Source organism: Nanorana parkeri, unplaced genomic scaffold (assembly GCF_000935625.1).
Source record: "Nanorana parkeri isolate BGI_ZX_2015 unplaced genomic scaffold, ASM93562v1 scaffold1544, whole genome shotgun sequence".
Taxonomy (NCBI): Eukaryota; Metazoa; Chordata; class Amphibia; order Anura; family Dicroglossidae; genus Nanorana; species Nanorana parkeri.
In genome coordinates, this window is record NW_017307812.1 from 249579 (window position 1) to 262385 (window position 12807).

Below are 12807 nucleotides of genomic sequence, written 5' to 3' on the forward strand. Positions count from 1 at the left end.
ATATATATATATGTACATAGATACATCACAACACTACCGAGGGACAGTAAGGCTTTCAGTACAGATGTATCAGATCCCATTCCCATCATCTGTACCTTTAGTAATAGATTTCTGTCATAAATTCTGTAAGAAGCTGTAAATTATTTACAGAATACAATACACATTATTCTTTTATATTGTTTCCCAGCATGCTTTGATACAAACAAAAGTCCAGGAAAAAACATATATAGAAAAATAAAGTTTGCACTTGTTGTACCGCTAGGAGTCTATCTGCACTAATACCAGCTGCATGAAAAGGCCAACTGCAGCCAAAACTCTATTTGTTCTGATTTGTACTAAGTGGGAGACGGTTGGAACCTCACTCAGGATTTTGGTTGCGTTCTGTGTCCGCAAGAAACAAAGAATTCACTCGACTCTTTTGTAAAATGGATAAGGATTACAACCTCTGTCTGGTTATTACTGCCTGTGTCTTAGTGACCACCGTCTAAGTGTTTTCCCTGTTGTCACAGGGACAGGAAATGGTGGCAAATCTCTTTAGTGGGACACATACTACAACAAAACAGATGTGGGTGGCTGACGTTGATGGATCACCAGTAGAGATGACTTGTGTCTGGACAGAGATTGGATGGATATGAAGGAGGCAACTGTCAAAGCGTAGTCACCAGGGTGAAGGGTGGAAACTTGGTTATTACTAATCCAGGCTTGTATGAGCAGAGCCATTGTCTCCGCCCCCTCCTGTAATAAAGACCGCTCACTGCTGCTCTCTCTTTTTGTGCAGGGTGACTGGTCTTGTCTCCGCCACCTCTTGTAATAAAGACCGGTCACTGCTGCTCTCTCCTTGTGCAGGGTGACTGGTCTTGTCTCCACCCCCTCCTGTAATAAAGACCAGTCACTGCTGCTCTCTCTCCTTGTGCAGGGTGACTGGTCTCGTCTCCGCCCCCTCCTATAGTTTTCTGCAGGCAGACTGTCGTAGTTGGGATTGCTAAGCCCCTTCCACAGTTCTGCAGAGGCCTTGTACAGCACAGTGATAATGTCATTGCTACTTTTTTTATGGTAATATTTTGGCATGAGAGCACAAAGTAGGTTTATATCCTTTGTAGCTGTTGTGGAATATGTTCAAATACATTTTTTGAGTTCAGCTTTAAGCAAATGTTTCTAGCAGACAAATCTGCTTGTATATTGTAAGCCAGAAGCCAACATGTTTTGGGAGTAAAAACATTCCCCCCTTCATTTACAATAAAGCAGAGTGCATGATGCTGCACAATTCATAATAAATCAGAGAGCAGCCCTGATAGTAGGCTGCAGATGTGATGAGATTTGGTGAAGTGCGGCGTCGCAGGTATCAGACACAAACCTGGATTAGCAATAAAAAACTTGACTGAAGTATTTACACTTCCCGGGTTACGCTCGAGTTGGGTTTTAGTGTGATTTGTACTGAGGCCAGTAATAAGTATATTCTATTGAAAATCAATGCTTCATAGATAAGCCAAGAATGATTTGAGTCCTTTATAAAAAGACATTCAGTGCCTTTGCTACAGTTCTGAGAGAGCACCTACTACTGACTGACGCAAGAATGACTGCAAGGAGTAAATGTATTTAACTCTCTCTAGGGCGAGGCAGACTTCTCCAGTAAGGGTTGGAAGATGGAGCTTAGCTGCCTAGACTTAGAAGTACACAAGGATAGAAAATTGCGGCACCCAAAAAGTCCCTGACATGTGGAGATGAAGTGTATAGAGCCAATAATAAAATACACACAAGCACGGAAATTACAAAAGGCTACAAAGGCAAAGAATACATCAGCATTGGACGTTTGCCCGTGTTCCCTCAATGACCCCTAAGACAGGCCCCTTTCTTGGCTGGCTCGCCAAATCATACAAAACACACAAGTGATAAAATCCCCAAAGATTGCACCACGCATCAGTGTTGGCATCTGACCCTTGTTCTCTCACTTGCCCCATAGATAGGCCTCTCTGCTGGTTGCCCTTTAACAGCCTGATAATGCCCCAATCCTGGGAAGAGACTAGGGATGTTCAGATACCAAGTACAATACTCGGTACAAGTACATGTACAGATACTTTTCCAGCTAGAAGACTAGACTAGAGAGAAACTCAGCTGTCATTTGCTGTCATTTGTAAGGAGCATACGGAGCTCCTGGGATTTGTACATCTCTGTTTTAATGCATTATTTTTTTGGAATAAATAAAGGGATGCACCGATACCATTTTTGCAAGTACAAGTACTGATACTTGCCCAAGTACTCACAGATACAAGTACTGATACTTGCCCAAGTACTCACAGATACGAGTACTGATACATTTTTGTTTATTGTCATGTGACAGTTTTTCTAAAACAATACAGACTAATGATTTCAGGACAGTGGTGGAGCGTCAGAGCCCGGTCCCAGCTGCAACCCTGGTGGTTCTCGTGAAAATGCCAAGTATCAGCACTGGTATCTGAACTGGTACCTGGACATCTCTAAGAAAATCCATTTAGGGGTATATACCTGGAAGGCAATAATAAGAACTTCCAGCATCAGAAGAGCTTATTGCCACATACAGACATTTTCCAATTTGTTGCAGAATCTCTGTGCCATCTGGAGAAATCCTTCCTCTTCTTAATTTGCAGGCTCTGCTTCAGTCTGCTGAATGAGATGCACAGTAAATACTATTGGATCCCCGAACCACGGAAGGTGGACAAGCATCTACCTGACTATCATACCTTGGGAGGTATCTTCCCACCCATGGCTGGTCTGAAAAGAGGGGCTGTAGTTGGGGAAATTTAAAATAGACTGTCACAATGGGTGCTGTGCACTCCACTCATAGGTATGACCCTGAACTGCTGTAGTGCTAGCAGCAAATTTTCATTAAAAAAATTAGAGGAGCAAGACTGGAAATAAACTTGAATGTTATGATTTATTTTAAAAAAATTGGATTCAACTCCAAGCCCTCAATGCCCCCTTAATGGAGGATCCTGGAGTGAGACAAAGAAGAAAAAAATCCTGATTAGGAACTCAACAAACTCCCCTCACTTTAAACCATATAAAAAAATGATTTGGTATGATTAATTATATTTATCATTATTATATGTATCTTCCGGTACCATTTGGGATTTACAAAACCCAATTTGTCAATCCTTTATAGATTAATGCTATACATTAACACAAATATAAATATAGCTTTGTGCAGCTAAGAGGTCAACATGGCTCTGCTGAATGCACGGAGCTATCCGGCTATAAAGCTACAAGATAATTCTTCATGCGATTTACTATCGCATGGTTAAAATGAGTGTTTATATCTTCTCCTATTATGCTTAAAGTTTATTAAAGTGCCATTGCAAAATGTTTTACATTCAGATGATATTTACAATTTATCCGAGAATCGAAAAACCTATGCAGCTGACTACTACTTCTGCTGGGGCATGGATCTACTTTGACTACTACTTTTGCTGTGGCATGGAGCTACTTTGACTACTACTTCTGCTAGGGCATGGAGCTACACCTGCAGCATAGAACTACTGTGACTACTCCTGCTAAGGCATGGAGCTACAAAAAGTAAAAATATATTAAAATGCCACATACAACACTGTACTTGTGGCAATATGCCAGGTAGTGCATCTCATGGAAAATGTGTAACTCCTGTAATAAAACAAGCCACTCACTGAATTAGGATACACAGCCCCACTACCTTGGTGGTAAAATCGGGTGCTCTCATCTGTCCGGAGCCAGCATCTACCTATATAAAAAGCTAAGCATATTCAATGGGTCAAATATAGTTTTACCCCGCATGCACCTGTGCCCAATAACACAAATCTAAATGAGCAATATTGGCTGGAGGCCTTGTCCCATGACACAATCTACTGAATGAAAACAATTATAACCCCGAGCCGAGGTAATTATGTTCTGTGCGTATTATGCTCAATCTGTCCAATATACACTGCTACTATAAGCATTCATAAATAGGGTTTTGCATTATAAACATTTTAAACCATTTTACGTTAAAAAGTTATATATAACATCCCATTTCAAGTTGATGTAAAACCATACCAGAATTCCTATTGTCACTATCTGGTCCACACATGTCCTGCAATTTCTGTGTGAAGTGTATTCTGGAGCTACACTAATTTTTGCTCAGGCTGTATGAACAGACACAATTACAGCATTATCATTCTTGCTAACACAGTCAACAAGACACTCTAAAAGGCACAAATGAGAAGTCAACATTAATGAGGTGCTACAGAAGCCACAGTACACAAACATCCTCAAATTGATTTTGTTGTACAGCTGGCTTAAAGGAAATCTAAACCCAAGAACAATACATTTAATGTATTGCAGTAGACCGGTCCTTAGATACGGTGGCTGGATTATTTTTCTATTTCAGGCTAAGAATATTTTCAGAAAGTACAGGAAATACCTGCTGATCTTGGCAAAAATGCAGCGTCCATCTCACTTCCTTCCTTACAAGCCATCTTCTGTGAACTACTGATTCCCCTGCCCTCCTTGTACTGGAGCCGTGTTTGTAGTCCTGTCCTAGAGTGACAACTATGGTTCCCTACGTAGATACAGTAGACTGAGTATGTGTAACCGATCTAGGACAGGAAACTAATGCAGCCACCTCATCTCAGGATTGGTGAGGTGCAATATATTACATTTTTGTTTTGGTTTAAATGTGCTCAGATTGGTTCCATATCTCTTTTCTGAATACACACATGTACATAACAAAATAAACAGGAAATAAAATGTTAAACAAATCACAATTAGTAAGAGTACAGCACCCGTACTAGCTTTGAGGCATCTATCTTTTGGTGAAGTTGAAATTTATGCATCACAGAAATAATTCACAATAACACGTGATAAAATAAAAAAACTATACAGTTATTTTACTTTTAATACTTCACCGGTTATACTTTACAAAAGACGTGTTTGTATTCATAGTGTCTCTTTCTTAGTGTTAATTGCTTGAAGTTGTTCAGGGGCAGCCATGGATGGATCTTCTAATGCTTTCTCTGTCTCTATCTCCCTTGATTATGGCAAAATATTTTGTTCGCGAGTCAGTTATTCACCGATTTCATATCTCTCTATGTTGTGCTGCAGAAAAAATGAAATATAATTAGCAGTGGGTGGGATATTGTGAGCTCTGGTAGCCCAAGGCACTCTAGTGCTTCAGATGCTAAAACATCCAACATGTTCTTTCTGGTAGGGCCACACGTAGCCAATACCTGGGAAACCGTCATTATGATGCCGGATTCCATTTTATTTTAACAAATGCAATATGAAACGATCAAAACAACCTTGGGCTCCATGGACACAGGGTATGATTTTACATAGGATCCTGCTGGCGGCAAGATCCTAGGCAAATTCTTATCTCTACACCAGACTTTCTCAACCAGGCCTCCTCATGGGTGCCTAGAAATTTTGTGATGGTAAGACTCTGATGTGAACGGGGAACTATGATGTAAAATGAGGGATTCTGATATGAAAGGGGGTTTCTGATGTGAGAGGGAGGGCTCCCGGTGTAAATGGGTCCTTTAATGTGAAGGGAAGCTTCTGTAGTACAGATGAGCTTCTGATGTAAAAGGAGGGGGACTCTGATGTAAAAGAAGGAGCCTTCTAACGTGAAGGGAGACTACCAATGTAAAGAAGACTCTGATGTGAAGGATGGAACCCCACTTTTTCATGTGTTTTTGATTTGCACACCAAAAACAGATAGACCCCTGCTGCCTAGCACTCTGTTGCCAGAATGCATGCGGTACCAATAGAATACATGTATACATAAACGTTAACATGCATACGCTCCATACCCAGGTCCTTGAAAGCAGAATTTAGCATTTTTGGTTTACGGAGCTTTGCGCTGTGGACCAATATGGACCAGTGTGTATGGGCCCATAAAGTACAATACTGCTGTGTTTAGATCTGTATAAATGACAGTATTGTCCACCCCTGTGCATTAGCCTTTAAAGTGATATTAAAGCTTTGGGGTTTTTTTTTTTTATATTTGCTACAAGGAGGCGCACCTTTTTAAAACTGCTGATTTTTTTCTTTTAAAGTTGTATATTCCTTGTTTTCTAGTGGGTCCCGGCAGCGCTCTCCCCCCGCCCCCTACAGCTAAGCAGCTGCTGTGGAGGCACCTGTGCGTGCTCGTTCCTGGCCATGCCCGCAGTAGTCGTGTGCGTCCATAGACTCACACAGCCCTGCGGCAGGCCACGGCTCTCCTCTCCGGCCAACATGTAGACTGAAGGCAGAAGACGTTTGTGGCTCCTCTGCCCTCAGTATCATCCCCCGCAACCAGGAAGTTAGGGGAACGGAGGATCGCTTTGGGACCGGCTGCGGTGACAAGCAGCGTTGACAGGTAAGTGCGATGGGCAGGGGGAGAGAAAAAGGAACTGGTCGTTTTTTACCGTAAAGCACAGAATGCATTAAGGTGAAAAATACCCGGACCATAATACTAATTTAAAGCCTACCTTGTATTCTGGCTAAAAGAGGAGAAAACATCCTATTTTCTAGCTGGTGCTGATGTCTGATTCACCTATTCTCTGCATTAACTGTGTAAGTTGTATTCTGTAAGTTGAGTATTTAGATGAATGCTTGTAGTTCAGCTTTAAATATCAGACTGCAGAGATTTCCTGCTTTCATGCTTCCCTCACTGTTTCTTGTCTAACTTCAGATTCAGATATACAGGTCAGTGACTGAGATGGAAGAGTACTAACATCATATGACCATTATGTTGTCCCCACCCTACAAAATTGGACCTCAGTGGGAAACAAAGTAGTATTGAACTGTGAAACATTTTTTCCATAGTGAATCCAGATCCAACAAATATACATCACTCATCAAAGTGTTTCTTTCATTTTTTTGCCCAGGCACTTACAGTCATCATATTTCCAAACAGCACCAACTCTCTCAGCTCGGTTTTCCTGAACTTCCTGTCCAGTACAATTCCAAAATTACAGGGGGCAGAGCACAGTCTCAAGCATCTGCCCACCTACTAATATGGAGAATGGAGGAGAGTGGCTTGCCTTGCTGTGCCTGTGTGCTTGTGGAGACACACACACAACTTACTAACACACACAAGGATCACTATATAGGACCCTGCAAGGGAAAGGAACCAGCCTAAAACAAGATATTAGGACCAGTGCTTAGGGGACCAGCGATTTCTGCAGGAAGCTAAAACTTTAAATCAAGCAGCAGCATCCACTGTAAGTAATTTAAGCAGCATTTGAAATACCTTAGAGCCTTTTGACTTTAATTTCATTTTAACGTAAACATATCAAAGAAAATGCCATCATATACACAACATATTTCAACATACCTCTCCAGTGTATTGTGAGCATTCTGAGAAACCGAAGAAGCTCTCAGGCTGCCAACACTGCCATGATAAGATCTTCTTCCACGGGCAGATGGTGCATCCTGGATCTCTCCTACTCCCTGTACACACATAGAAGAAACACAATGACAAGACTGCAGCACACCAGGGACACCTGAGTAAGTACAAGGCTGGCCATACACAAAGGGATTGGATTATTTAGTAATGAACAATTAGGCTCTTGGATGATCCCCCTCTTTCTCCCAGCACTTGTGTACAAGTTGGGCAATCTCCCAATTATTGCCTATGAAGTAGTAAAGAGAAGCGCCATTCAGTCTGTGCTTTGTTAGAAACTAGAGAACGGAACATCAACCAAGCTTTCGGTCAGAAAAATGTCTTGTGATAGTGATCTCCCAAAATCTGCTTCAACAAGCCTTCTCCTTACCTTGATCTGTATTTGTTTAATCAAGTCCCTTATAGAAGGCAAATCCTTGCTCTGTACATGTTTCTCCAGCATTTTGTCTAAGTCGGGATGAGACATCAGATAGTGAAGCATCTTTCGGCCATAGAATCTGCAACAAAAACATTTAGGACTGAATGGTACACATGGACCTTTACAGACAAACCAGTACATTGCAAAATAACAGATCTTCTCTTTATGGGTGAGGGAGGACAGAGATATGGAGATACAGTAGATGAAAAAGGAACCCGCCACTAGTTATATTACTCACTGACATTGGCAGGTTCCAAAAAGATACCACAATGCATTAAAACTTAAGAAGCACCTAAATTCAAGGCATAATCTATGCAAATACTGACCATGTTAGAGATCATGCGCATATCCCTCAATGCAATGCAAAGTCCCTCATGTCCTAGGGTAGTGTTGGTGCTAGTGAATGGTCCACATAAAGAGACCCTGTCACCAACTTAAATAATTGCAGGTAAAAAGGATGTTTAATGCTTACTTGCTGCATTTTACCTTCCCATAGACCATTTTCATTGATTTGCAACAAGCCGCTGAAATTGCTAGGAAATCGACACTCCAGAAAGTGTTAATTCCCTAGCACAGCCCCCTTCATCCTTACACGCCATAGTACTTTTCTCTTTTGGGAATGTTCACTGTCTGTGCTGGCCAAGCTTCTCCGCTTCTCTCCTCACCTCCCTACATAACCTTTTATGTAGCTGCCATGGGAAGAGTAGGGGTAGTAAAACGTTGGCCCTCCAGCTGTGGTAAAACTACAAGACCTCTGAGGCATTACAAGACTCTGGCAGCCACATGCCTGACTCCTAGAGACAGATTCATGATTGGATTTGTAGTTTTACCATAGCTGGTGGGCTGAGGTTTGGCTGCCCCTGCTTAGAGTGTCACTTGACAGCTCTGAGTCTACTGATAGCACATCCAAGATGGTGGCATCCAGCAGTAGTTTCAGGGGTTTTGGATATCTACAGAAGGAAGGCTTTTACAGGTAAAAACATGCATAAAATACATCAAATGCACATGTCTGGCGACAGGGTTTCTTTAATAGGTACAAACACTAACATTTCCCAGCACACTTAGCAGCTAGGCTGTAAAACAAAAGCTTACACTGTCTCACGACTTGTGTTTATTGCACAACTTCTGGAAGCCACACTGCCTCATCAAGGTCCCTCTGTGTAGTGCGGTCCTAATCTAAAAGAGCCTCCATCTTGGAGCATATATAGCATTGGACAAATTGAGTGCAGGTATGCCTGGAGGTAGCCCATCCCTCTTTAAAAGGGACAGGGGCACACCAGAAGCCCTTGCCCTTGTGTGAACATTCTGATCTAGGAAATCCTCCTTCAGAATACTGAGAACACAAACAGTAGGTGTCTTGGAAATGGGAACATGGAATACAGGCTCAATTTGAGAAATGATAGATTGCCAGTATCACACAAATTTTGCATAGCGCTACAGCATATGTAGCAGATCACCATGATCCGTGGAGGCACATACCATCTTAAACAGTTTAGCTGGAGTCCAATGAGTTCTCAAAAGCATGTAAAGTTGTGACAATGTGTGAGTGAGGCTGAACAAGACCATGGATACACTACCAAGAGGAGTCATCCCCTGTCCTGCATCTAGGTCACCAAAATCTCCAACATAACACATCTTACCTGGTTTCCTGAGAGCTATCCTGAGCAAACTTGGCTATAGCGGGCACCGCTCTGTCTGTGATGTCCTTTATACCAGACAGAACCCGTCCAGGCCCCATTCTCTCCACTAAGCCACACATGTGCTGGGCTGTGCACTTCCTCACTGCAGTGTTCAAATGGCTATGGAGACACAACCCAATAGGTTATATACAGAAGCAGCATAACCAAACAAGAACATAATGTCAAAGCCATCTAAGCAAAAATGTGGGGATTAACGGGAACAGGAAATATAATAACAATCAGTCTATATAATCCCTTTAGATATAGCAACTATGTAGTGCTAGAGGCTGCCTGATTGGATAGAAATTAAGTGGATTTTTTTCTATAGGTTTCACAATTAAATAGGGAATTAGTTATAGAGGAGAGCAGATTTGATCTGTACTATGCACGGCTAGATTACTTTACACTGCAGCCTTTATTTTGTGTCCTATTCATAAAATTATGGCCACCACATGGAGCCTGCAGTACATCACAGAGGTCACTGCTTAATGTAGCAAGCACCAGAGAGAAATCTGTGATTGGTAGAGAGGCCAATCATGTACACATGACTGATCACGTGACCGGGCTCTCCTCCGGCCTTTTAAAAAAAAATTATTTGCACTTCATGGTGCCAAAGTAAAAGTAGAGACGTGACCCATCAAACACGTTTGTAAAGCACAATGTTGTGTTTATAAATATTCCATTCATTTTCATTCATTAGTTTTGATTAACCTATAGGACATCGCACAGAGATTGTACAATTAAACTGCAGTGTGTGTGTGGCCAGTTTTAGCTCTCTAGTCATTCCTCTAGTCATTCCTGAAGACAGCAGAGGGCCAAATAGTGTCAGGGTTATAGCTTATTGTTGACATTTTGTGGTCTGGAGACATCTTGGCCATTCTTAATCATGATAGGACTTACAACTTGGCTGATGGACTAAAGCAGTACATGTACACAAAGTATTTCCTCCTCAAAAAGTAGTACAACGGTTCAAGTAAGGATTTGCCCCATTGGGAAATCTATGTGCATACTGCTCCATATAGAAGACCTACATGGATCACTTCTTAACCAGCCATCAATTCTGGGACAAGTTTGACCTTTTACAGCCATCCTCAGATGGCTTTGACACTGACGTTCGATGTTCAACACGCCCAAATGAAGCAAATCCAAGAAGTTCATTGTTAGGGTTTAAATAAGCTGTACAGCCGTGCTTTATAAAGGCGTTGAAGTATATTTTTAAGAACAATCAGCATTTGGCTGCAGTAAGGCCATACTACACAGCCCTTAAAAGTGACTTCTAATTAAAAAGACAATCAAAAGCCACAAAGTGTAATTATACCTGAGCCCTCCATTTAAGAGCGCGGCTAGAGCACGCAGCGGCGTCACATTCTGTACCATAGCCTCAAGTGCCCTATCCACATCATCTCGGATGAAGGTGATTGACTCTCCAGCTTTGTGGAGAAGAACACGGACACAGTTGTCCAGTTCATGGTCCATGTTCTTCTTAAGGTGTGTAAACATATCTACTAAACACACGATGGCTGCCCGGGAGACGCCGGAACGCAAGTTCTTCACCTAAAATACAAAACACATAATTTAGGGAACTCCCTCAACATCAGATTAACCTTTTCCACTTGTTTAAAGAGCTCTTATAGTTAAGCAAAACTACATAAAGCAAAACTGAGGCTGTAGAGTATTTGCCAAAAGGTGCAAGAGTATACCATCAGTTAACCGAAAACACCCTCAACCTCTGAATATCCCATAATAATACTGATTTCGGCTAAGTCACTGCTCATTCAGGTGATTATAATGATTTATATATACAGACAGTAAAACAAAAGGGACTGAATCTAAACTTATTTTCACCCAAAATCTGTCTTCACATGCCTAACCACATACTCTCCAAAACCCCCTCACCTCTTTTGTTATTGCAATCTTCAGGTCATGGAGCCTCTCAGCAATGACATCTGAATGGAAGATGCACAGCGATCGTACCAGATTCAAGCCCTCAATCTTCTTCTCCCTGTAAACATTTGCATGAAATAGAAAACCTCATTAATTAATACATGAGAATATTTAAATGGTCAGTTTACCCCTAAGTAGTAGTTCATCTTTTGCTGAAGCAAATTGTTTCCTAAGCTTGGGGACTCTGGTGACTTTTTAAGTTCCTTTTTAATTTGGAGAATGTAACAGGAGCAGAAACACCCAAAGCTCCGAGATGGGCAGCAACAGAAAACTGCAAGATATCTACCTACCGCTCCCCCTCCCCATCTCTTATAGTCTCCCTTGAGTCCAGTTCACACACGAGCAGTTTTTTTTGTGCACACTGACACTCACAGGCTCACAAGTTCAGTGACTGCTCTATGTGTCTTGCCTTTCCCCAATCAGTCTACTTAAAGGGCAGCACACTGTAGAGTTTAGCTAAGTTCTCCAGAACCTTCAGAGTATTTTGCAGAACTAAACTACTCAGACAGACTATTGATTTGACCTCAGCCTGATGCCTGGTACCATCGTTTAGAGTGACACTTTCCCAGGCCTGTGTGGACATTCCCAATCTAGTCCTCTCTCACTGGGGTATAATAATTTTGCTTGGATTCCATATACCAGTGCATATTTTTTTTTTAGTTTTGGATAGTAGGGAAGTAGACCCTACAGTACAGTACTGCAGGTCATTTCATGTTTTTATTGCTCTACTCACCACAAGAGGTAAGGGGAAATCTTGCAATAGGAACAAATGTTCCAGTAACAACTGTCTAAGATCGGAATGCCTGAGATTTCTTGTTGAATCTCCTATAAAGAAAGTTAAAGGGAACCCCAGCTGGACAGAGAAACAAATGACCTGACAGAGGTTAACCTTACCCTACCGGATCTAGAATAAAAATGAAAAGTTTTGGCTGTGCATACACTTTAAAGAATCCCCAACATAGTGTAACAGTCTTGTGGTCATCAAACCTTGCTGTCCTTTACAACTCTTGGCAAGCATAAATGAAGGTCATAAAAGAAAAATACAATGATCCTTGGAACACTTAAAAAAAAAAAAAATCAGCAATAATAGTTCATGGTTGCTTACCAGTCAACATCAGACAGAAGTTTAAACACTTCAATGATTGAAAGGTTTGGCCTGGGCAGTTCTCTGGGCACACCAGCATCCATGTCATCAGAACTACGGCTGATGGAAGATCGGTCTCTATATGGACTGCGTTGTGCTGAAAACATAAACGTGACATTGTCAGTTCATTTGATACATGAGAAAAAGTAGGGCATTACCAGCCACATCATCAAATCATCTGCAGTGTATCCTCTCAGAAAAAGAGGAGACTCCCCAAATCTGAAAATCATTCTGTAAATATGCCACACCT

General features: G+C 41.6%; 1 protein-coding gene across 1 annotated transcript in view; it reads right to left on the reverse strand.

Moving 5' to 3' along the window:
- Positions 1–4860: 4860 nt before the first annotated feature.
- LOC108798725 (protein FAM179B-like) overlaps positions 4861–12807 on the reverse strand; it is a 31420-nt gene continuing 23473 nt past the window's right edge. Inside the window, exons 9-15 of the mRNA XM_018570504.1 lie at positions 12519–12644; positions 11366–11471; positions 10788–11023; positions 9431–9589; positions 7743–7869; positions 7304–7419; positions 4861–5082 (exon numbers count right to left, since the gene is read on the reverse strand). Coding sequence (XP_018426006.1) covers positions 5073–5082; positions 7304–7419; positions 7743–7869; positions 9431–9589; positions 10788–11023; positions 11366–11471; positions 12519–12644 — 880 coding nt within the window. The 3' untranslated portion in view covers positions 4861–5072. The remainder of the gene's footprint in view (positions 5083–7303; positions 7420–7742; positions 7870–9430; positions 9590–10787; positions 11024–11365; positions 11472–12518; positions 12645–12807) is intronic.